Source organism: Melanostigma gelatinosum (genome assembly GCF_949748355.1).
Source record: "Melanostigma gelatinosum genome assembly, chromosome: 8".
Taxonomy (NCBI): domain Eukaryota; kingdom Metazoa; phylum Chordata; class Actinopteri; order Perciformes; family Zoarcidae; genus Melanostigma; species Melanostigma gelatinosum.
In genome coordinates, this window is record NC_136641.1 from 17,879,765 (window position 1) to 17,905,531 (window position 25,767).

General features: G+C 45.0%; 1 protein-coding gene across 1 annotated transcript in view; it reads right to left on the reverse strand.

Moving 5' to 3' along the window:
- Nucleotides 1-365: 365 nt before the first annotated feature.
- plxna2 (plexin A2) overlaps nucleotides 366-25,767 on the reverse strand; it is a gene marked incomplete at its 5' end in the record, with an annotated part of 145,346 nt that continues 119,944 nt past the window's right edge. Inside the window, 10 exons of the mRNA XM_079274062.1 lie at nucleotides 366-4,299; nucleotides 7,531-7,681; nucleotides 7,944-8,156; nucleotides 8,287-8,456; nucleotides 8,592-8,782; nucleotides 11,907-12,006; nucleotides 18,018-18,121; nucleotides 20,057-20,216; nucleotides 20,889-21,035; nucleotides 21,293-21,359. Of these exons, the coding sequence (XP_079130188.1) occupies nucleotides 4,204-4,299; nucleotides 7,531-7,681; nucleotides 7,944-8,156; nucleotides 8,287-8,456; nucleotides 8,592-8,782; nucleotides 11,907-12,006; nucleotides 18,018-18,121; nucleotides 20,057-20,216; nucleotides 20,889-21,035; nucleotides 21,293-21,359 (1,399 nt within the window). The 3' untranslated portion in view covers nucleotides 366-4,203. The remainder of the gene's footprint in view (nucleotides 4,300-7,530; nucleotides 7,682-7,943; nucleotides 8,157-8,286; nucleotides 8,457-8,591; nucleotides 8,783-11,906; nucleotides 12,007-18,017; nucleotides 18,122-20,056; nucleotides 20,217-20,888; nucleotides 21,036-21,292; nucleotides 21,360-25,767) is intronic.

Consider the following 25,767-nt stretch of genomic DNA (forward strand, 5'->3'; position numbering starts at 1 on the left):
CATCACAAAATAAAAGAAAAAATTGTTTTCAACAGCTTCTGTCATCTGCAAAAAATTTTGGGGGAAAAAAATCGATTTAAATCGTGAATCGGATTTTTTGTAAAAAAATCGGAGATTTTTTTTTTAGGCCATATCGCCCAGCCCTACCGTAGTTAATTCGGCACACGATTACAAAGTGTAGTCCAAAGATGCGGTGCTGAAGTTGCAGCACGCGTTTCATGCTGGATCTTTGTAAACATTACACTTCCTGTTTACATTCCCCAAAGCATTGTGGGAACTGGTTACGATTCCGTCGTCTCTATTTATCCAATTTGGGTGGTTGCTCAACAAAGAGACACGAATACAGATTTCGGCTCTATGCAATTTTTAACCAGCAAAGTTTATTTATATATAACAACAGTACAAAGTGAATCCTTGGCTTGCAAAATAGGTGTGCTTCATATTTACAATAGGTACACAATAATATATTATCATAACAAAATCAAAGCAAATAAAAAAACAAGAGAACAACCTTTTTTAAATACTTTAAGTTTCTTACAATTTTCACAACACTTTTATAAAACAAGAAGAACAGACAGCCATTATTATTATCATCGTCATCATCGCCAGTAATTACTATTTTACAGAACTCCAGTGTCTACAAAGGGTTTGTTTACAATGTGTTTAAAATGGAAGGATACTCATTTTATACTTTGTGATATTTCAACTTGAGAGTAATACATTGGTCAGGATTTCAATTCCTCTGTCTAATGCCAAGAAGCAAACAAAATGCTGATTAAATGCTTTGTTTCGTATAAGGAATGACACGTGCCAGTCTAAACACCACAACACCATCTCTTCGGCAACACATTACACCGAGAGCAAAATAAAAAACAAAAGTGCACAAAGCATCTTCAATTCGCAATTAGCTTGAGCTGAAAAGAGGTTGTGTTTAAGACAATCTATCTATATCTCACACAACTGGCAGTCAATTGGGATTCTGCGCTGCAGAAAGAGGACACAAATCTTTCTCTTCTCAAGTCAAACTGAATTTAAAACTCAGAAATGAGTGTACAGCATGGAGACAAGCTATATCCGGTGACAAAAAAACGTCATTCACGAAAAAAAAGGTGCATTCAGCTGTAATGCAAGATGTGCACAGATGGGCTTTCGGGAAGAATTTCAGTTCGACGAATGATGGCGTGGATCGATATGGAATACCGAGCAGAACTAAAGCATGAATTAAAATGCATGCACAAATCTCACACAAGACAAAAGGAAACATCCTGATATGAATGATCTCTGAGAGAAAAATCAAAGCCACTTTCAACCAATTTGTGTGCCTCTGATTACGTTCGTCACAATTCTGAATACAGGGGAGCTCGTGTCAGGGTTGGAAATACTCGAATAAACATACTTTTGTTTTCATCCCTTGCAAAAAGTAAAAGGCATTTAGGTCCTGTTAAAATGATAAAAAGCATTACTCCATACAAGCAATGTGAGGTATGAGGAGGATACAATTCTATATGCTGAAATTGGGAAGACACCTTAATCAATAGGAAGAAGCTTCATGTTTCGTGTATGTACTGTATATTTGCGCCACTGTGTATCTATTGATGTGTATTAGGAAGTTAGGGAGCGAGAAGGTGCTTTTTCAGATTACGGACCAAAATACAACTACTCTGCCCCCACTGGCCGAACACAGGAATACCATGTCAATCATCACCTCATCCTACATTTCTCCTTGCATGTTAGTTTGATGTTTTTTTTCTTCTTTCCATCTTCTGATCACACTGTGCACACAACTGACTCAGATCAAAGGGCAGCTTCAAAGCCGGAGCAGGAAACTAGAGCTAAAGGGGTTCTCTCTCCCTCTCTTTCTACCTCTCCCTCTCTCCTCATTGCTCAACACTTCTCTTCAAACGGCTCAGGCGAGCCGAGTGCTGAGCGAGGCAATGCCTGCCTGAGCCAGGCTGTAGCCTCTTCACCTTTACTTTTACTTTATCTCGCTAAGACAGTTCTCAGCAGAGTGCCAGTGCTGGGTATCACTGAAAAACCATTGGGCTCCCAAAGCACTGAAAGGACTGTGCCCGAGTCGAGGACTAATAAGATCAGGAACACTAAGCAGGTGGGTATCTAAGGCCACAGAGAAAAGAAGCACCTTTCACCCACTACTGGTGTTTATCATGCTCTCAACACACACAATTGCAGTATACTGTGCAAACCTATAATACTACCTATTTTCAAGTACTTGATGTAAACAACAAGCAAACATATATCCCAGAAACAAAATGAAATGACGTATCCAGAGGATGGAATCTACAGTTTGTTGTCATCGAGCTAGAAGGTTGAAAGGTGACATCATCCTTTTAACTTGAGACGTTTTGGTTTAAGTCAGGAGACGCAGCCGCACAACACGAAACATACTCGTTTTTTATGTCTTCGTGTTCTTTCCCCTCATTCCCAGATCCCTTTTTCTGCTGCTTTCACAAAACTCACCATTCCAGTCATAAGAGCCTCCGCTGTAACCGGCTCTACACTCCAACGTGAGAGCTTTGCTCCCTCTGTAAAGCATGAACCGATTTTTGACACGTTAGTGAACAATTTGAAACGACAGGATCTTTTGGCACTTGTTCAAACTAAACCCACGGAGCTAGACTTCTTATTGTCTGTGTGAGGACATGGGTGGTGGTGGCTGGGTAAAAAAAACTCCCATCAGCTAACACCTCAACGGGCCAACTAGAGCTGGCAGGACTCATTGCCACGTGATAAAGTCAAAGACGGACCCTTAGAACACTTCTGATGTGTGATAGCATGCATGACAAGTACACGTAAAGTTGATCAAGTTCCCAAAGAGATACACACCGTGGTTATATAAATGAGAGTGTTAGCCTCCAGAGACCAGTTCCTACTAACTGCAAGCTGCACATACTGTGGCGTATGAGCAGCGGCGGCCACAATGCAGACGATACACACCCTCCTCCAGCAGAAAAGTGATTTGGGGTGAATAAAGTTTGGGAAGCAGCTGGATGGGCTGGGGCCAGGACGGACGAATGGAGTTGTTCACTTGATGAGCTACTGCAAATATCTATGGAGCTCAGTTCCACCGAGCCCCTTTCTGTTTGCAAAACTCAAATAGACATACGAACAAACAAACTAAAAACATTTGTACATTCACATACACTGATTGGCCAGCATCAGCCGGTACATACACAGATGAACCTACCTGCTGAAAAAAAAGCCTTGGACACCAGATTGATGCTGATTTAAGGTCATCTCCTAAATACACTATAGACTTCATCTCTGTCACCCTCAGTTTAGGTGCAAGCATGCCGGCTGAACTGTGACCAACACGAGCGGAGTTCCGTGTACTCTTCGAATGATGAGCACAAGTTTCATGTTTTCCTGTACACTTCTGATTGGATAAAAAGCAGAGTCCGAGTCACGCGAAGCATCAGTCCAAGAAGGGAAGGAGTGAGAGAAGACATGGGCCACGACCCGTTTCACTGCCGCACTACGCTGATGGGAGTGTTGCACGCTTAATGTCTTTATACAACAACACGTATGGGATCCTGGGTGGATGTTTTTCAACTGCAACTGATAATATTCAAATGTACAAGTACAAAAATAAAATCGGAGAAAATCTGAACGCAAACTCAGCTGTCCAACATGAGATCTGCTCCTCTGCTTCTCGCCTTTTTTTTTGTCTCCGTTTCACACTCAAATGTGAGTTTCTGTCTGGGTGGGGAATAAATTAGTTCCTCCATTTGCTCTCACCGTCTTGCAGAAGTCTTCCTCAGTACGACACAAACACACACTCATGCACGCACACACACACACACACACACACACACACACACACACACACACACACACACACAACATACAATTTCCTGTCAAACTGAGAGAAACAGAGACAAAAAAAAATAAAAACAAGCCATGTTGTTGCCTTCTCTGCTGATGTCATTGTTAGCTCCAGCTGCAGGGCCTCTATCTTAGTCTGTGGGCCCTTAGCTGGTGCCATCATGGAAGGAGGTGAGAGAATTACAAACTAAAGCAGTTGTATGTCGGTCTGGCTTTGGATGCAGAGAGGTCCCAGGTCTGGTTCGTGGTTGTCGCTCCCACGATGAGAGGTCAGTCATTCGGGACCGTTTTGGGAGGCTCTGTGGTCCTGTCTCTCTCGTCCTCTCTCTCTCTCTCTCTCTCTTTGAGTGGCGGTCACTCTCAGCTCTCGAGCGACATGGCAGAGATGAGTTGCTCCACCTTGTAGGCCAACTTCTGCTTCCTCGCCTGTTCATCCTGCTCCAGGGCTGCTGTGATCTGAAGAGAAGAAAAGACTATATGGTCAACAAACTAGAATTACCGTCTGGCTGTTGTTTTGCCTCGACCAACCAGTCAAGTTGCAGTTTACATCCACATTTGTCCAAAAATGTCATGATTTTATCCCATTCGACAAAAACTTGAGTCCAAGTGGACGTTTGTGCCAAATTTGAAGAACTTTGCTCAAGGTGTTCCTGAGACATCACGAGAATGGGATGGACAGACAACCCCAAAACATAATGCGTCCTCACCGGCGACACTGACAAGAGAGATGGATCGCCTGATAACATATTACCTCCAGCCACGGCTGTCGCAGAGCGGACACATACAAATAGATAGTGTGACTGCATCCCTGTTGGTTATGATATGTTTATCAAATTAGAGCTGATAACGTTGATTAGAAACCTGCGTGTTTCCTCACAGAGTAGAGCTTGGTCTTTTTGGTTTGCATAGGCAAGTCACATGAAAGAGAAGAAAAGAATTACATCACTCACTTTGTCTTTGACGACATGGAGAATATTTGTGTATTAGCCTTTCCTGTTTTATCTTCCGAGCCCATTTCTTGTAAATTTGGCATTTGTCAAGTCGGGTTCAAAAGGAATTCAGACAGGCTCTCCACCGCTTCGTTCTCTCGTCTAGTGTCTGCCTTGTCAGGATGAATCCATGTCAGAGTGGCAGCAACACACATGGCAAAGGCCTTTAATATGAACATAAAACAGCAGAACATACTACAATATGGGCCATGTCGTCATCACCTTTGATATGGATGTCTGTGTCCAAGGGCTGGAGCCTTTCTTTCAACACAATGTTTCTAGTTTGCAACTGCAGATCCGTTTCACATTAAACTACATTCGACTGGTATGCAGTGTTTCACTCAATAATTCATGATTCAAACCAAATAATTAATTGACCTCTCTTATGCAAAGTCATTTGAAATATTACGAGGTAAAGAGATAAATAATAAATGAATGTGGGAGAAAAACCGTCGCCCACAATGCACCATCTATTCATGTTGAACACACTTTAGATTAATCACGGAACTTCTTTTTGCCTTTACTCATTTATTTATACTTGGGGTCACTCAGATGCTCAGCAAAGACACGGGCATATATCATAATGATATTTCATTCTTACTGATAAAATATCTGGCTTGGACGAGCATTTTGTCAACCTAAAGAAAACAGTGCTGTGTCTATTTATGTGCTTTGAACGATTTTACAAGGCGTGTAGTGTCAAGTGTCAGGTGTCCTTCAGTCAATGAGAACCACACTTTCAGTTTGCAGAGGTTTGTTTGTGGTGAGTCGGTAGCTCCACCCCCTTGCAGTAAAAGTTGACTGACTGCTTGTTGTCTGGAAGACATGTTTTTTTCATAGCATGTCAAACCTGTGCTTGCTGGCTGCCGTATTGCAGAACACAGTATCCGTCAGAACGCCTTCCGTCTTCCACTCATCTGCTTAAGTGCTCTTAAAGGCTTGGCAGCTACAGGCAGAGTGGTTCCTCCTCCTCATTGGGCCCCCGATAGCAATCTATTATTAATCTGTAGCACTGTATGCAGGTGCAGCTCCCACTGCCATCTCCCAAAAATCCATGCAGCTCTGGCCTGGTCAGCCCTTTGTGCATACTGCAGGATTGATGGGGTACATGTGTGTAGAGCGCATGTGTGCAAAATGAGTGTGAGTTTGCATATGTCTCGACGCATGTGGGCATCAGACAGCTACAACTGCAGAGGCAGCAAAAGTGGGTGGATGAGATTCATGGAGAGCAAAGGGGAAGCTGACTGGATAATAGGTAAAAAGAAAAGGAAGTACAGGAAGGAGGGACAGAGAGAGAGAGAGAGAGAGAGAGAGAGAGAGAGAGAGAGAGAGAGAGAGAGAGAGAGAGACTGTGGTCCAACATAAAGGACGGGCTAATGCTTCCCAGAGGAGGAGCTGACATTAGAAGCAGAATGTCTCCATAAAAGCAATCTCTTTCTCCTCCTTCCCTATCTTCCGCCCTCCTTTTTTACGCTTCCTGTGATCTGACAGTGCCTGTGTGTGCCTGTGTGTGTGTGTGTTGCCTACGATCCCACTCATGAGAGCCATATATAACAGATAGTCCACTCTAACTCAGCACAGACGAAAGGACGGAGCAGCATGCTGAGAGCTTGTAGACATTTACTGTCTGCTCTGCAGATCAGACACACTGCCTTGTTAAGCGCAGGTCTCTCTAGACCTCTAGGCTTTGGGGAAGTCGACTGAAGACTCTGAGCTGACCTCACTAACCTTTGCCAGTTATGAATAGTCTGGGAACACCAAGGGCAAGATAAACGTATATTAAAGTGCAGGGGCGAATTTGCTGCACGTCTTTTGTTCAATTTGCGCTGGCAACCTGCCTGTAATTAGCAGCTGATTTTCTAAGGCAGCAGCTAATTACGCAATCAGACCTGGGACAGCCCTCCAGGTGAAATCTTCCAAGTGAAGGTGCTCAGTATGTAGTTCAGAGAGGAGGGATTTATCCGAGATCACCAAGCTCAGAAAAGAAATGAAGCTGCGCAGAAATAATTATGCAAAAACATTCTTTTGTATACATTTATTATAATATACTTGGCGGAATTTATACTATTTATGAAAAAGGCGAGAGAGGGAGGGAGAAGATAGAGAAACAGAGATAACGGAACAGCGCAGCAGAAGCTTAACGCAGAGCAGATGGAGGATGGCGATGGTGCTGATACGGATGACGTTTCAATAGAATACAGAGCTAAATGTCATATCAAATTTAATTAGGAAAACATATTTCCCATCCTCTCTTTCTTTGGTGCTGTAAAATAGTTATTTTAAACACTCCTATGCCAATCGTGCTCAGGATATTTTGCACAAAACTGGACCTAATAAATTAGGGAGGCACCGATACCGATACTGGGACGACACTGACTCACATAGCTGATTAGATACATTATAGATAGATACATTATGTACCAGAATATTCATTTCTATTTGTTTTTGACCAATTTTTTGGCTGCATTTTGAATTGTAATTCTAGTTGATGAGTCATGCATGATGTGGCCTTACACATAAAGGAATGATCCGAGTCACTTCCACACAGTGAGGTGTACGACTTATTAATTAAAGCCTTGTATTGGCTCGGTACTCTGTGTCGGCCGGCACCCGAAGTCCAGGCATCGCTATCGGGGCGGAAACAAGTTGGATGGAAAGAATTGTGCTGATGTTATGCGTTTATGTAAGCATCACTGACCTCCTCACTGTACTTGCTGATGTAAGAGTAGATCTCATTGAGAGCGCTGATCATGTTAAACTCTGTGGAGTGGAGTCTGGCCTGTTCTGCCAAATAGGCATTCATATCCTGGTCACTGATGGCTGGCAGCCGGTTGATGTCAGCGTAGTACCTGAGGACGCAGACAAGGGGCAACACTTGGCATCACTCGCAGGCACTCACTGAGTCAATGCGAAATGTTTTATATCGTCACATTTCTTTGCCATAACAATGAATGTCTGGTAATAGACGCTTGACAAAAGGCTTTTACATAATCTGATTGAGAAGTGTAGGCATGAAGAAAGAGAATTATGACTCAATTCCCCCAAGTATCCCAGATTTTATTGGAAGACGATACAAAAAAGATGTGACAGATGGGTGTTTACAACTCGTACCTCTCTACCCAGCTCTTGTAATTGGGGATATCTTTAGCGTAGAGTAGCTTATTGGATGGAGAGTCTTTTCCCAGGCGGTGCTCCGAAGTGGAGCAAGAATCCATAAAGGTCTGAGCTACTACAGACAGGCAGGCGTCCGTGATGCTGCTCTTATGGATGTCAAACACGAACTGCGGGTTCTTGATCACGTTCACCCAGAAACGCAATGGAAGGCTGGAAGATGGAGACAAAAATAATAAGTAAGAGAAGAGTGATCTCACAAGACAAATGATTGCTTCACCGTATGCCATGGCATGAGGATCTCCTGCATGTGAAATTACTTTTGTTGAAAAAAGGCCCTTACCAGTTGCTTTTCCACGTGTGACGTACATCTGTGTCATGAATGTCATGTTTGTCCGCCTGCTCGTCCAGGAAGTCAAACATGTATTTGATGGCGAGGGGAAGAGTGCTCCCTCGGTGAACTGTGCTGAACAACGTCTCAAATAGATCGTCGACAAACTTTTGTAAAGTACCCTGGGAAAAGGAGAGTACACAGAGATGAGCAATTTGTGGGCAACGGGAGACAACACTAAAGCAGCCAGAATGCAGTGATGTCATGAAAAGATGACTGAACGTGTGCTCACGCTGATGTATGGGAGAATATCTTACCTTGGTAGCGAGCAGCCTGGTCAGATAAATCTCAGAGACCATCTTGCTACCGCGGTCTCCTTCCTTCTGGTCTCCGTGTTCGTGGTTCTTCACCAAGTGCCACACCTTCACACCGCTTTCTAGATCAGGGGTTATCATGGGGGCACGTGAGCGGAGGCTGTCGGGACTGCCCGTGTAGCGGAATGACGAGTCTGTCCAGGGACAAAGAAACAGATACAGAATTGTCAGTAAGCCTAAATGACACAGCCTCTCTCTCTCATTTCCATCACTCCTTTGTAACGCATTACAAAGCTGAATCTTCCATGTTCCACCTCTGCTCTAAAGGCCTTTACACACCGGGGGCGGGATGAATAAACGACACAAAAATGTGGAATACATGGCTGCAATTTTTTTTGCATCAAAACTAAACATACTGGCAGCGATGCAAATTTGCAACAGTTGCAAAACTTTTTCCAACTAAAAGTTTTGATAGATTTGCACAGGCAGAGGACAAACTACCAGCATCCTATTGACCCAGAGCAGAGTCTGGCAGTCGGTCTGAGATACATTCTTGTGTAACTTAAGCTACTGTCAGCTATTTTATTCAAGCCAAATGCTCTGAGTGAATTAGAGTTCCCTCTGGTAACCAGTGTTCTGTATACTGTATGTCTAAGGCTTTTATTGTGAAAGGTAGGAACGGACAGAGTGAATCTAGTACTTGGTCAAATGTACTAACGTGCAGATTATTTGCATGACAAAAACACCCCTGGTGTGAAAAGGACTTAAGCTGTGCTGTAAAGGAAATTGCTGTGGTGGATCATTTCATAGAACAGCAAGTAATAAATGAGAGGGGAAGTTGTAAACTCATTTTTCTCTTCATTTCCCTCTTCATATAATCCCTGCCTCACTGATTGAGACACGGCTGCGTCTGGCTCTTCTTAAAGGCACTCATAATTGGCTCTGCGCTGCCACATTGTACCAACGCCATGTCGAAAATGTCCCTATCACGCTCCAGTCAATGCGTAAAAAGATCTCTAATTCGTTAAGCAGCGAAGCCACTCTCTTTCATCCATACAGTACATCGTCCTCGTCTCTGCTCCTCTGTTCCTGCCTCCTAGCGACTCACTCCGTCTGAATGATGCTGGTTTCAGTTCCCCTAATTAGCCGGCATCTACTCCCGACAGCGGGCTCTCTAGAGATTCAGGATCTGAGGATCTCAATGAGAATCTGACCCGGCTTCAAAGGCCAAGCTGAACAACAAAGCTTTTTGCTGCAGATACAGCCACTTACACCTTTCATATAACACCAACCTGCGCCTCTGCAGTGGCCACTAGGGACCAGGGCCTGAGTTAGGAGGGCTGAATATATGTGCTTGTGTGCAGGGTGGATTGAGGTCCCAAATCTCATCTTAATCCAGTCACTGGTTTTTCCTCATCCCCTCCATCCTTCCGGCACCATCAGCCTTCTCTCCTAACACTAAGCAGGGACGAGCAGCTCACCTCTGCTGCAGCCCTCAGCTCCTGAACAGTCGGGGAATGTGTTCTGGCAGATTTTAAGGCTGGAGGAGGGGTTGGTGGGACGGGGGCTTTAAAATTGAGTCAAGATGCTAAGTGTTGAACGTGAAATTGGTATGAATCCATCAGCAGGTGTCGAGGTGCAGCTGTGCCTGCTGTGCCAACCCATGATTGATGAGGGACGGGCAGGCGCCAGCAGAGCCTCTGCTTCCTATGCCATGCACGTCCAACTCCGGTGATGGAGCACTCGCACACACAAAGTCAAAATTAAGAAAAGAATGCAAGAGAGCACAGCCTCTCAGCAGCCACCAGCCGCAGGAGCTCATTGCAATTTCATGATGGATTAGAATATCCCTTGTGGCTGAGGACGTGGCTACACTTGTCTTTTCAATACGACTTTTGTGACCGGATGCGTCAGATTGGAACTCAGCTGTGTCTGCATTTGTGTGTCCACATTTACACCTCCATACGACCTGCCCGACCGGATAGTGATCAGATAAACTCATTACATTTCCTATAAAGTCTTCACAACAAAAGTCCCCCTTCATTATTGCTGCTTACTCTTCCTCCCTTCACTATGAGTAGACTTGATTTTATTCGAGAATTGCCGCTGACAAAGCTCCGTTTATTTGGTGATAAATACACTTAATTTCCTATACATTCTTCACAATGAAAGCCCCCCATTACTTCTACAGCTTAATCTTCCTTTCTTGCTGGATCAGTCGTGTTTTATTGAAGAATAGCTGCTCAAAAAAGCTTTGCTAATTTGGTGATAAACACATAAACACCTCTAATTTAGTCAGCAGAAGCTCCTGCTCCAGAGGTGGGGATCTCCCGTGTGGGAAATGATGGGATGAAAAAATGGCTCGTGTTAACCACGGCCTGAGATATTTGAGAGTAATGATGTAGGTGCAGAACTCCAGAAGCAGCGGGCCAATAAAGATATGATATTAAAATAACAACATGATGCAGATAAGGGTTCCTCCCTTTTGTTACAATGGTGTGTAGAGAGTAACGCACTGTAATGTTGGACCTAAGGTCATCATAGATAAACACATACACTGAAGGATCCACAAAGTATCCACAGGTATACAATCCTAAATAAGACTTGTAATTGCTTGGAAGGATTAGCTCTGTTTCTGTGTTCGGCAGTTTAAAGGCATTGTTCATTTTCTATCTCCAATCCTGATAATTGGCCATGCTCACGTTTCTTTTTCCATGTTTCTGTGAAGTATCATTCACACAGAATAATTAGCAACCACACATTGCCTCGTGTTGCTGTGAGTGTCTGGCATGGGACCACATTTTGCACTCATCAGCACAAAACTACAAGCGGGTGCAAGTGTGCAGGCAGCTACTGTAGTAGCCCACTGTGTCCTGCATATAGAATGCATCGACATGATAATAATATCACGGCTTTATCATCAAACAACAGCTTTATGTCTCCCTCTCTCCTCCGCTTCTACCCTTTCTCTCTCTAGTCTCTTCATTACTGGACCATCCAACAGAGACTGGCCCCGAACCGCAAAGGAAACTGCAGCACACAGTTGGAGAGAGAAAAAAGGCTGCAAGAAAACAAAGAAGCCCCTCTGCAGCAAAAAGAAAAGCTGCTCCAAACAGAGCTGACCATGGCTTCGGGGGAAGTGGATTTGGCTTTGTTCATATCTGAAACCACTACTATAAAAAGGTTTCTGTGAGGCAACGAGAACAACAAGATTACATTTGCATGGAATTAACTGTTGATTACATTTAGCATTTTGCAATTAATGTAATCAATGTCACAACAAGGGTACGGAAAGTGCAATCTGGTCTACCGACTCACCATATCTGCTGATGGAGCTGCGGGATATGCTGGCCGAGGAAGGGATGTTGTATGACGAGGTCTGTTTGGGCACCAGAGCCACAATGCAGCGGTCTGACACCTGTGAGAAGAGACACATATGACATGAATCTGCTGGTATCATAATGCTCATTTTTAACATTTTAAATTAGAACAGAGTATGGGTGTTAATTATGAAGAGTTTTCTATGGAAAATGTCATAGTAAAGGGGTCGATTACATGAAGGAATGCAAGGCCCTTAGTCAATAATCCCGTAAACAAAACACATCCCAAAACCCCTGCGCAACCCATCCCTTCCTGTCATATCTGTGTTCCCTGCTGTTCTCCACCACAGCCCTGTGGCTTTCTTTCAGCAGAGCAGAGTGCTGTGGCTGCATGATGGCTGTACTCAACATGACTGTCATTGTCATCCCCTTCACAAGCATCAGAGACATGATGTAAGCTTTGGAACAGGGATAAGACGCTAAGAGGGAGTGAAAGGGAGAGCGAGAGCAGGTGGAAAAGGGAAAGAGAGACTGTCAGAAAGAGAGCGACAAAAGACCGAAATGCTGAATGTCACATCTCGTGTACACTTCTCACCCTTAAAGAAAATGGGGTGCGCAGGTATAATAATAGCATCAGAGCAGCACGGAGTCAGAGTCAAAGAGAAAGACGATGAGAAGCATCTGTGTAAAAGATGGTGTGTCATGAACAATAGACAGACACTGGGGTTCATCCCCCCCCTGTGGTTTGTATTCACAAAGGGCTCTTGGCCCTGTGTGATGTCACTTTTGACTTTTCACTTTTGAAAAACTGAGAGAAACGACAATAAAAAGAACAGTTTTTAAGAGACTTCTTAACAGAGATCCTTCATCAGTCTAACAGTGTGTTTAATTATTCATGAGATGGCAGTTTAACTACAATACATTTTTAAAACCATACCACTGTCTGTGCTATGAGAAAGAGGGGGAACTCACACCAGGTGCTGACCACGGTGGCGATTCAAATGTGAAGGAAAGATAGTCGCACACTCAAAGCCACGATGCAAAATATATTCAATTGAATAAACCACTGTTCGTATGCCAGCACAACCCTGTTTTACAAAGAATTAAAACATAGCAAACACAACTTGTGTTATTTTTCAGAAAGCCAAAACAACAAACAGCTTGTTGGCTGGCATTTACAGCCCACCCCAAGGAAGGATTTCTGCTTCAGACCTACCAAAGAAAAAAAACTGACGAATCGCCAGTGAAGATATAAACAAAAGGCAAATGCCAGGCTCCAGAAAAATACCTCAAAGAGTCTATATAGGAACAGAAATGTATTATTTTCATTTGCTTTCGAGGAAATTGGCTCCTTCCCATCCCTTGTTGGAGAATAAGCTAGTGGATGTCGGGATGAGCATGTACACGAGTCCCTCGTTTGCTCTCTAAACCCAACCGCCTCTCATCCTCCCTCAGTCTGGTCCTCACCCTTTTCTTCCCCCACTCTTGCCAAACTAATCTCGCCTGCGCTATTAGTTGGAGTTGCCATCTGGCCTCTACTGTCCTCGCAGGAGAGACACTTGAAACTGGAAATGGAATCTGGAGGAATCCTCTTAAAAGACGCAACTCTGTCTTGCTAACCCCCTCCCCCTATCCACGAGCGGCATCTTTGACCCTTCTATCTCTCACCTCACCCCCTTCTCATTTGTCTCTGCTTTCCTAAATCTTATTTCTAAGGCATCTCCATACTATAGGCTCCTCTAGACTGATGATGCACGGACCATCTCTGATACACCAACAGTGTAGACTTCCGTGACGTTTCACCTACTATTCATGTGATACATGGGGAGCATGAAATAGCTTTTCTGCCACCCTTCCCGAAAGAGATTTCTCTCTGCTTTTTATTTTTTTCAAGGCTGACAGAGAGGATACAGCAGAGATGGGTCCTTGTGATAGAGTAAATGATTGAAGGCGTGCAGATTCGCCCTTCAGGGATAATCCAGTGTGGGGCTGATAGTGGGCTGTGGGCCCTGCCTGTGATAAGACCTTCCATTCGACGGTGCAGAGCCGAACCAGACAGCAGAGTGTGGTCAGCCCCTATCTTTCTTTTCTCAGCCCTCTCCACACAAACCACAGCCCTGGTCCCAGCCTGTTCCCCCTCCGTGTCCCATCTCAGCTGGACTCGTGCCCCGAGATCATGATGCTGATCACACCTGTCCACTCTGCCCAGCAGCTTGGAAACACACAACCTGCACATATGTGCCCATCTCGTCAGTAACGACGGAATTTAACTCTTGCATTGGTGAATCTTTCTAAAAGTTAAATGCCAATCTGCTGGCAATTTAATGGAATTCAAGTCGGGTTTTGATCAATAAAATGTGTCATTAAAGTTTTTACAAAATACTACGGTTGTTGCTATTGGAGGTATGTTTAAGGGTGCAGCTGCAGCGGCGCAGGATAAATCAAATATGTCTCTTCCTTTTCATTGGGGGAAATGCTATTCCTCAAATATTTACTCAATAATCATCCTGCCAAAAAGCTTCACATCGAGTCCCGCAGGAATAAGTCCCAAAACACGGAAACGAGTGAATATTTTTTGCACTTCCAATTCCCTCGTCTCAAAGTCAATGTTTTTTTAATGGGTTTTTGGTTAGATGCCTGAAATAAATTCTGTGGTTAACACAAGCTTATGAAATGTAACATTTTGTAACATAAAATACCCCTCTCAAGAAATGTGAAGCTTTTATGAGTCTTTAAAAAGGCGGTTGCTAACCACTAGTCCGCCTCTGGCTTCGTGGTGGTTACGTGAAACCGTGCGGTCGTGGTGTAGTTTGTTTATAGCCTCGCGCCTCAGAAATACGTCATCCCGGCAGCACCGTATTACCAGCTGGCAGAGATCTGTATTCAGATTTACATTGGGGACCAGTGGGCAAAGACAGCCAGAGCATTGGATTCATGAACAGATAGCGATGTAGTAGTATCCGTTGTGTCTGGGGCTGTTTGAAAATAGCCCAAAAATGCCCCAAGTGATGTCTGCAAGGTTGGTAACAGGATCTAGCTGGCAGGCTCTCCTGGTGTGGCCATCAGTGTCTGCTCTCCCTGTTCCTTCACCGCAGAGAAGAGGACAGACAGAGGTCACCAGGCAGCAGGGGATGGAAGTTTCCAAACTGACTTGTTTTTTGACGCAGGCTCAGCCTAAGTGAAAGAGGGAGCAGTCTGCCCTGAACTGTCACTTATTTGCACATTAGGAACAATATTCCAGACAAAACACACACTGCCCATGTGTCCCTGCAAATGGATGTGGCAAACAAATATTAATATGCTGGTAAAGCCACAATCTACCCGCCATGAATCAGCACTTTGTCAAACATTATCAATGTAATTGCTCTCGCACTGCCTTTGAATATGATGCAGGCCTGCTTGAAATTTGAATCATCATAAATAACCTAAACAGTCTGTCAACTTCACTTCGTTACAACGTCCTGTTCATGGGGATTGTTAATGCTGCCCTCTCTCCAAAGTGACTCATGTGGCTGTGGCATCCCTGCTCACTGCCCGGCAAGAGCAAGGTTTGCACTAACGTGTCTCAAGATGACAGAGACTGGGGGGGGAGGTGGAGAAGAAAGAAGGTGTGATGAAACACTTTCCTTTGACGGGGGTGGAGGATTAAATAACAAAAAGATCCAAATCAGCAATCAGCCAAAAACTCTCCAATCGCAAAAAACTTTCATCTCAACTCCCGTGTTTGTCTGTGTATAAGCATGTGCAATGCGGGTATGTGCTGCATGTGTGTGCACATGCGCTGTGTGCATATCTGAGTGTGCTGCTATCTTCCCCTACCTTGATCTATGCACAAAGACTGTAAAAAATACAGAAACAGAGAGAGTGGGAGGATGAGAATTGAGTTCCCTGACTGTGAACGCCAAGCAGTTGAATAAAGATTGAATAAAGACTCATTTTAAATGTGTGCATTCATATTTTTAATGTTGGTGTAACAGGGAGCTAGGAAGGTGCGCATTTCCATATCCAGGTTATGTAAACCATTATTTCCCATGTGGCAGGGTAAATACCCGATGGGGTTTCTTGGGAGGCTGTGATTCCTATGAATTGTAATGCCTCTGTCTGGTCGCTGTGTCTCTTCTACGGGAGAATTAGCGAGGTGATGCTCGGTCTCACTCTGCATATTTCAGAGCCCCTTTCAATACGTCCTCTTTACCTCTTCCCATTCCTTTAAGCTTTTGCCTCACTCTGGGGCTTAATGAGCTGTGCTCCCTTGTTGTGATAGGCAGCCAGCTGTGCTGTCACCACTGCCAATGCTTGTGTGTGTGACGCAAGCACACCAGCTCACACATTGCTGGCCATTGCCAGCTCATCAAAACAGTAACGATGCACAAGTGTCTCTGTTGCCCCATCCGACTCCCATCTCTCCCACCACCAACTGTCCTATTCCTCAGTGCTCCCTCCCTTCTTTTTCTCTTTCCCACGTTGCCCCGCCGGCATCTCCTCTGAAGTTGCACAGTGTCGGGCCTTATGTTCTGCGCAGGGAACCTCAGATGCATGATCAATAGGAATCTTTAGATCTGCTATTGAGCGAACGAATAAGTGAAGCAGCGACACGCACGTTACCGCGTTCCCCGTAGCATCTCCCTTGGCCAACGATGGTAGACAAACTGCGACGCAAAGGGTTGTAAAAAAACAACAACAGCAACAACAGAGAAGTCCATTATGGTGTGGAGGTGGAACATACTGCACCGCTTCATCAAGCACTAAAGCACTGCTGAGACCAGAGAAGAGGTGCTCAGACCAAGAGAGGGAGAGAGTAGGAAATGAAGGCAAAAAGAATTGCACGTCAGTGGGCGACAAGGAAAAAACGTGAAGAGGGTATGGAAAAATGTAAAGAAACTAAATCTGAGAAAGTGGAGACAACGAAGGTGAGGACAGAAAGGAGAGCGACAAGGGAGGAAAGACAAAGAGGAGAGAAGCCGCATGGCGCCAAGTCCTTGGTGAAGGACACTATGACGTGTCCCTTCTTCTAATGACTCCTACATCTGTTCGATTATTCTGCATACTCTGCTGGGGCAGTAGTTCAGAATGACTCCCAGCATGAGGGCTTGAGCCTCACCATAGCTCGTCCCTATTTTCTCCTCCTATATGGAGCTGCATCCCTTGGCCCCACGACCCAAGTATCCAACCCCAGCACTGCCAGCCACAGCTGCATCTCAGCCGCGGCCTCTGCTCTTGACCAGGTAGCCCAGAACCGAGCCTCATGCAGTCTTTAAGCAGATGGTCCCCCCTGGTTGACTAATGAGAGCTGGCTGGGCGTGTGCTGCGAAAGATTCATGACCTGCTGAGAAGGCTGCCTTCTCATTCTGCCTTGCCCGTTCCTTTTTTATTAATTTCTTTATTATCTCACTCTCGCTTCCTCTAACTCCCTGCTGCTCTCACTTTTTTTCATTTTGAACCTTAACAGCCATACATTTCGCTGGGAAATGCAGAACTGAACTTGAACTCAGTTTTCCTCCTCTTTAGCCTTTCACTTTCCTCTCCGTTAACCAGGGGGAAGCAGGTAAGCCCATGGGCCCTACAATTGCAGGGTGTGAAGAGAGGTTCTACATGTGAAGAGACAGAAGCAGGCAGTCACAACAGGTCTAATCGTTGCCAGCGTAGGAGTCAACGGGGCAGAGAGAGAGAGAGAGAGAGAGAGAGAGAGAGAGAGAGAGAGAGAGAGAGAGAGAGAGAGAGAGAGAGAGAGAGAGAGAGAGAGAGAGAGAGAGAGAGAGAGAGAGATGCTGTCCTCCTGACTGGAGCAGCTTCCTCTCTCCAGGGAGGAGGGAGAAGTGTCAGCTGAGATACTGAGAGTTCATCTCTCCTGCCACCTGTACAGTAATTGTCCTCTATTCTGTCACTGGGATTACACCAGGCAAGGGCATGCAAATGAGGAGCTGAAAATTGGCAGCCTAAAAGTCAAGAGCGGGAAAACATCAAAGTTTGGCAAGGTATGTGGTATAATTTCCATAATAAAAGCAACAGCGCAAATTGAACTGAAATAAGCTTTTTCTTGAAAAAAGAAAAGTGAAGTTTGAGAGTTGATGAAGGTAAATATCAAACTAAAGCCGTTGTGTATATTTACCTGATAGTGCATCAGAGTGTTGAGTCTCTTCCAGTCATTTTCTATCTTGGTGGTGATGTCTTCGTCCTGCAACACCACACGAGCCATTCGCCCCTGGCGCCACTCTGAGGACACAGACACATTCTGAATTATACACAGCTGCCTTTGCAAACCTTGCCACAAAGAACGTTGTTTGTCTTGGTTTTCCTGTGGAGAGGTTTGGTGTCACGTTTTAAAACATGTACAACTTGAAAACACCATGTGTTCAAGACGCACATCTGCTTTGAATGAACATGTGTGGGCTCCATTCAACGCCTTCAGGACCAGTTACCTTGCAAGGCAATTGTGAAGTGTGCTAAAATAAACCTACGTTCTCACATCACACAAAACAAACTCTTGAAACACTTCTCTTTCAAACCTCATTCACCTTTCAGTCGGTGGAACGTCAGACTACATGAGTCCCAAAGAGAGCTCTCTTCACACATTACCCAGATGAGTCGATACCAGCAGCCGGCGTTCTTGTACGGCTCCCGGCAAGCGCTTTCCTCTCATAGATTTGGATTGACACGCATCTTCATTAAACATTACACAAAAAACGATTTCAAGATGTATATGCAGGCAGCCTGCACGCCTTAATTGATACTTGTGTTGTGGAAATGGCGCGCTATTAGCATACGCCACAGTCGGCCCGTCAGGGTCAGAAAGAAGAGAAGAGTGGAGCAGAGAAGAGAGGATGAAAATGCTGTCAATGAAAAAATCAGCTCCTTTGAAAAGGAGAAAATTGGAAGCAGGGGGGAAACAGGTGGAGGCTATAAGCAGCACTGGTGGAGGGCAGTGGCTGACGCCTCGTTGCGGGTTAATGATATGAAGCGTAGCGGAAGTTCAGACAGGAAGACTCTCTTTACAGTCCCTTTTTATTCATAATATCTCCGTCTCTCTCTCCCTGTGATTACTCTATCAGCTGATTTTGGGCGTTCACCTTCAGAAAACTAACCAGATTCTGCACAGTTTCCTTCAGCCAATCACATCGTTGGTGTCAAACTTTAAAAAAAATGTTCTACTCTCTGCTGCTGTCAGTCGTCAATCAGATGCAACCCTCCTCCAACCCGGCATCACAGTCATGCTCCTCATTCATCATCAGCAACTCCCTTCATCACCACCACCAGTGTCTGGACTCCAGGGAGATTATGTCTCATCTGACCTCAGCATCACTACTCTTCTATTCGACTACTTCAGGATGGAGCCCAATTGCCAACGACTTTGCACGATTCATTTCTTATGCATGTGTCATACATTATTGTTCATTCTAATGACGTCTCTCCTGATTGAAACGAGAATTAGGATGTTGACGTGGAAGTGGACAGCCATTGTGGCTCTCATCTCAACAATTCAGTAAATAAGTATGTACAGACCAGATCATTTTCAGGGCATCAGTGACAGGGTGAGAAATGGATAGAGGTGAACAAGAGAGAGGACAGTGGATGGATGGAGAGCAATATGGTGGAGTGACGGCCGGCGTGCTGATTTGCCACAAAGCGGGAGGGGTCCTTTTGTTCTCTCTCTCCACCCATGTTGAGTGAGAGAAAATGAGAGGGACAGGGAAATGAGAGGCAAGGTACGGACAGGCGAGGATGGAAGTGGCAGACTGCGTGGGTGGTGGAGCCCGGCGTGAGGCTGGCGAGCCCGTCTGTCAGCTCGTACCTGGTCGGACAGCCACGTCACAGACGCAACAGCACACAAACATACAGACATGCACACTTCTCTATCTCGATCTACTGTGTCTTATTGGCACTACCAGGCAGCAGAAGCAGCCAGACGGAGGGCTGCAGCGCACGCTGTCAGTCAGCTTGATAGAAGACCTGGCAGCAGCTAACTGAGGCTGGCTGGCTGGGCTGCTGGAACACAGCTTTTATCACACTAATGCACTGATAATCTGTACACATGGCTAGGTTTTCTCCCACTGATACATTCATCTGTGGGTGTGAAGGAATTTAAACCTGCCAACTGCATCTGTGAGCATCTGACTTGTTTGTGTGTGTGTGTGTGTGCGTGTTTCATACCGAGGTCCATGTCGACGGCACGTGGACGCTGAGAATAGGGCATGTTCTTGTAAACCGCGTCCAGTATCTTCTCCTTCACTTGGGTGATGGTGTCACAGTTGAGCGTCTTAACCGGAATCTCTGGACTGTTCTCATTGTCTGGGTTCACACAGTTCAGGGTCTGGATTGTACACATGGGGAGAAGGGGAGCGAGAATAAGACAGGACAGAATATCACAGAAGGAAATGAGTGAGCACAGGAAGAGGTGTCCTGCTACTGCGACTTGGGTCCAGCTTGAGGCTTCGCCCTCATTCGAGTCTCCTTGGAGCATGGCAGGAGCTTTGACAAACCATTTCCGCCCTCACTGGCATCTCAAAATCTAATTTCACACCTTCGGCGGGACACCAATTTCCAGCTCTGCCAGGGTATTAGCACGTAATGAGCAAAATTCCCAGTCAGAGCAATCAGAGCATTGTCATGTCACATGCTGGCTGCGTGAGTTTTATTGTGTGTGTGTGTGTGTGTGTGTGTGTGTAGAGGAGGTTGTTTGGTGTGTTCCAATCTCCACAGCCAGCTACCCTGATGTTGGACCAACACTTGAGCCTGTGGGATCATTAGTTCATTTTAACACAGCAGAAACAGCTATGCTATCTTGAAAATGATTTGTGGTGAAAAAGTAAAGAAGAAGAACTGTATGCGTGCATGTTAGTAGAGCAAGACAGTTTGTGCTTTTGTGTACGTGTGTGTATTTCACACAGTCGAGAGCTGCCTGGACTGTACAGTAGTAGTGGTAGTCGTATGGCTCTGCCTGTGTGTTTGTGCATATCTGTGAGCCCCGCGGAGTGTGACGTACCAAGGTTTTGTACTCGATCTGCTGGCGGATGAGCTTGTCTTCACTGAGGGAGTAGCGGGCCTCTCCAGTGATGGCGTCGATGGGCCCCTTTTCCATCTGCTGCTTGATGGCGCAGTACAACATGAACAGAGGCTCCCCAGCACACTCCTGTGAACACACACACACACACACACACACACACACGCCGACAGACACAACCCACAGATTCACACATGAGAGAACATCACAGCATAAACACACAAAAAAACTTAGAAAACACCGAACACGAAAACACGTAAATATCTGATCACGCGCAATCACACTTTTAATTTAGAAAATGAAGAAGATACCCAGAATAGCTTTATATTTGTACGTGTCATCACATACAAACACACACTACACGTGTTGCTGCTTGGTGTACCGACCTTGAGGAATTTGTGGAGGAGGAAGGCGAACCAGTTTGTAAGCATCTTCTCTGCAACCGACTCCGTTCTGAAATCACAAATATATATATATATATTTTTTTTTTTGTTTTGAAACGAGAAAAGCTAAATTGAACTCCATTCTTTCTCTTGATATTCCAAAACCTTTAGATAATACTCGAGTTGCATAATTCATGAGGTTATGTGCAAGACTTCAGGGAGGTTATCTTGGCATCCTGGGTGGGTGCATCCTGGCGTTTGGTTGTGTTTGTGCAACTCTGTGGTCACAGTGAGTGAGCAGAACAGAGGCGAGAGAGGGCACCTGTGTGTGCTTGGACATGTTAAAAAGAGTGTGTGATTGAGTATGCCTGGATGTGAGCGTGAGATGTGTGTGTGTGTGTGTGTGTGTGTATTCACGTGTGGTTGAACACAGCGGGACATCAGCAGCTGCGACAAGCCTCAGCTGTTGAGAGAGACGAGTGCTGTCACAGCCAGGTAACGCCTGATCACAGCCAAAACGATCTCCTCTCTTCCCCTCTCATGTCCCTCTCTTCCACCTCCCCTACCTCGCCTCCCTTCCCAGTCAATCACACACGGAGCTACAGCTTGCTGCCGGGCTTGATTGGGCATGAAAACACACAAGTGTGCAATGACCTCTCGACTGTTTCTACCGCAGAGCACATGAGAGGACTGTGTGTGTGTGTGTGTGTGTACCTCGTTTTTGATTCCTGCTCATATCTTTTTTATCTGAATGCCAGACAATCACCCCCCCCCCCCCCACCCTCCTCTGCCTCATTAGCACCATGTAACACTAGAGAAACAGAGGTTGAATTTAAAAATAAAAATAAAAAAAATAAGGCAGAACACCAAACAGCCAGGTGGGATTGGTTAACGAGCATGAAGCCCAGATGAAAGGGTTAGTTCTGTGTCGCTCGTGTGTACAAGCACCTGAGGTGAATAGCAACAACAAGCTCATCCTTTAAAAATGCTCCTGCCTGCCGGCCAAAATCATTTATATTTAATAGTTATTAACAGCATTTTGCCATAAGCTTCAGGGTCCCTCCTGCGTTTTTAGAAAGCTTAAGTGCTGTGCAGCTGTTGGGGTACATCATTTTCAAACAAACATTTGATTATTCTGGCAATGTTTGCCTTGTAAAATCATATTCTACAAATCGCAGATTAAGAACACCGAATCTTGCTTTATCCGTGACTTTATCAGTGTTTAACATCCAACATTAGTGAACAACCAGTTCCTAACCGGCATTCTAACAGAATGACTGTTGGATGATTCGCTCTCATCCGCAATATACTTACTGCTTTCGCAGGACGTGAACATGGTATCAATAAATTACAGCAACCCCGTGTGTTGGCCCGTCTGGATGTTCTCCAAGTTGTTTTTACTCAGTGTAAAAAAACGCAGCGCAATGGCTGAAAAAACACTGACTTTTGAAAAGCTAACTTGAACTGAAGCATACTGTATGTCGAAGCGAGGTCTCTGCTTTTCCCCTTTGTCATTCTGACATATACAAACACACAGGTGGGAGTATACGTGGATAGATAAAGATTTACACATACAGAATTCACAAACTGAACCTTGTCAATGCAGCGCAATAAAAAAAATGCATTCATTCGAAAACACAAGGGGCCACTCCAAGTGCCCGAGGATGTGCTTTCACGCTGAATAAACCGAACTATATTGTGGATCTTTTTCTTTTTCTTTTTTGGACAATACCCCAAATCCCTCTGTAATTGCCCTCCTTCTTTTACGAGAATTCACCTCGCTTCCCCATGCTCACCATGCGCCCCTCCCAGCTTGTATGAGACTTGAGTGTGTTAGAAGTTAATGGAACCTATTAAGCATTTTAATAAGCTCAGCAAGTCCCTAAGAAGGAAGTCAAATGAAGCCTTTTTTTTGTGGGGGCTGTGCTGACTCCCCCTTAATATCTCTCCTTTTCAATGTCGGACGGGGGAGAGGCACTTTGTTCTCCTCCTCCTCCTCCTCCTCCTCCTCCTCCTCCTTTCCTTATTGTCCTCCTCCTCATCTGCCTCCACTTCCTTCTATCTATTAATTGAGTTTCATCAATGAACATCAGGATTTCATTATCCCACATAGTGTTTAAGAGGGGCCTCACATCCCCTCTCCCATTTCTGGTCTCCTAATGGCAGCTCGGGTGGACGGGGGGGGGGGGGGGGGGGCTTTATTAGCAGGCGGTGGAATGTCTTTCAATGAAACTAATGCCAAACACAATACTCCCACTCTTAATAACTCTGTACTCTATTGCTCTGCATGGGCGGAAATCTCATTACAAAAATGCTGAGGAGGAAAATAATACAAGATTGAAAAGTCTCAAGGTGATAGAGGCAATGTTCTGTGATTCCATGAAAAGAACATTACAAGGAAGAGGCGGAAACTGGGTAAAGAGAGTGGCTTTGGCAAAACTTGAATGTTGGAAGATGGAGGAAGAAGATGGAGAGAATAGAGAATAGAGCTTGAAAAAGAAGTGGCTTGCTATTAGAGAATGCTCTGGTGTAGTGGGGGTCATCACGCACCAGAACAGTTTCAGTAACAATGGACGGGATGAAAGAGAGACTGTGAAATGACAACAGACATGAGGAAGGTTGGAATGAGCAATGGAGAGGTAGGGCACCGAGAGAAAACGAGCTCAAGAACATATTTCACCAATGTAGCGGAATACAATCCAACACCATGAGGCGCAGCATCAGTTCCACTTAGCACTCCGGAGATTGAGGAACTCAAACACAGTGTCAAAGCTTAGATGTTGCTTTCAAAAAGCTTTTAGGAGAACGTGAGTGTCTGCGAGCTAAAAACGTATCCCTATCAAGACAAAGAAAGAGGACGAGGCATCACAAACTGTTAAATACCAAAGAGACGAGAAACACGCCTCAGAAGAGAGCATGAGTGCACCCTTCAAACAAACTTAACTGACTGGGGATATTATATCTCTGCTGCAAAAAGGCAAGATACTGTACATGCCAGAATTTGTTTTCACTGGGCTGGTAGGATGGATGGTGAAATGGGATCTGGCACTTAAGGATGAGCATAATAGGAAAATGAGTATGTGGCACAGACCAACTTCAATGTAACATATTACAGAATCCTCTCTGGCATTAAAAAACATCAAGCCGACCGTTATACTCAGCCAATGACATCAGCCAAGGTCTGCTGCATTTGTTGTAGTCTCAGTAACTATCATGCGGTTAACTACTTCCATCCTGTTTAAAATGCCAAGAGGCTTTTCACACGCATTCATTTTCCTTCCATTATATACGGTTGGCGATTTGTTGATTTCTCAAAAAGGGGGACGGACCCGGTCCGTTTCATTCAGCTCTGGCGGCCACGTTGCAGCGGGAGAGCGACGCAGCTGCGCCCCGTGGAGGCTGCTAATATTTCCGCCAAAGATAGTAACTTGCACAAATCTCAGTCAGATAAGGGGCATGTTGGAGGCATACAGAGATGGTGAGAGGCAGGCAGAGACGCAGTGTCAATGCTAATCAGAGGACAACTTTACATGCAGCATCTTCAACGTGCTGGCCAAGAAACCTGGAAAGAAACTCTTCCCCTCATGTGTTCCTCTCGTCTTCCCTCTTGTCCTCTGCTTTCCGTTTGCGCTGTGGCCAGTGATGGCGTCCTACTCCATCTTCTCTCCGCACTGAACGGAGCTAAAGAATTAATTGCGCCTTGCTTCGCTGGAGAACCCACATTGCACCACGCTGCTGCTCTGCCATAGCTTCCCTCCGCACCGTGTGCACATACGGGACCTACATTCTCTTCCACACATTAACATTATACAGCACGTAGACTCAAAACCCTACATACTGTAGAGCTTTCAAGATACACCGTTACCAGAATGCGGTCAGCCCTTGCATCAAAATACCTGTCAATTCATTTGAGAATGACAGCATGTTTGAATCCCATTGCAATCTAAATGTATACAAAAGATAAAGAAGCGATTGTGTCGTTCAGGAAAAAGTCTGGTAATATTCGAGACATCGATTCCCATAAAGCACCAGAAAAAAGCCCAAAACAACAATTCATTAATCTTACCAACATGCACTGCCCGTGTAGCCAAAACCTAATATTCAGTTGCTTGTTCAATAGAAATCTATAGTTGACCCCAAATCACACAAATATCCGACAGTAACATGAGCAGAGTTTATTTAGAGTCAACACCCACACTCACCTCCCTGCTACATGTCCCCTCTAGAGACAAGCATTCACTGACAGCTGAGCAGCAAAAAGAAGCTCAGTCCTTTGACACGACTCAACCCACTGTAATATAAATGAGAACAGGAAGAGGGTTGGGTGACCTCAAGGTTCTTCCTGTATGTTGGCGCTCTCCTATAGCAATGTGAAGTCGGCCCAGCAGGAACTGTAAGCTTACTAATAATTCATTTAAACATTCAGAGTGGCAGAGTGGCATACGGTTACTTTAACTAACAGGTCTGGAAGGGCATCC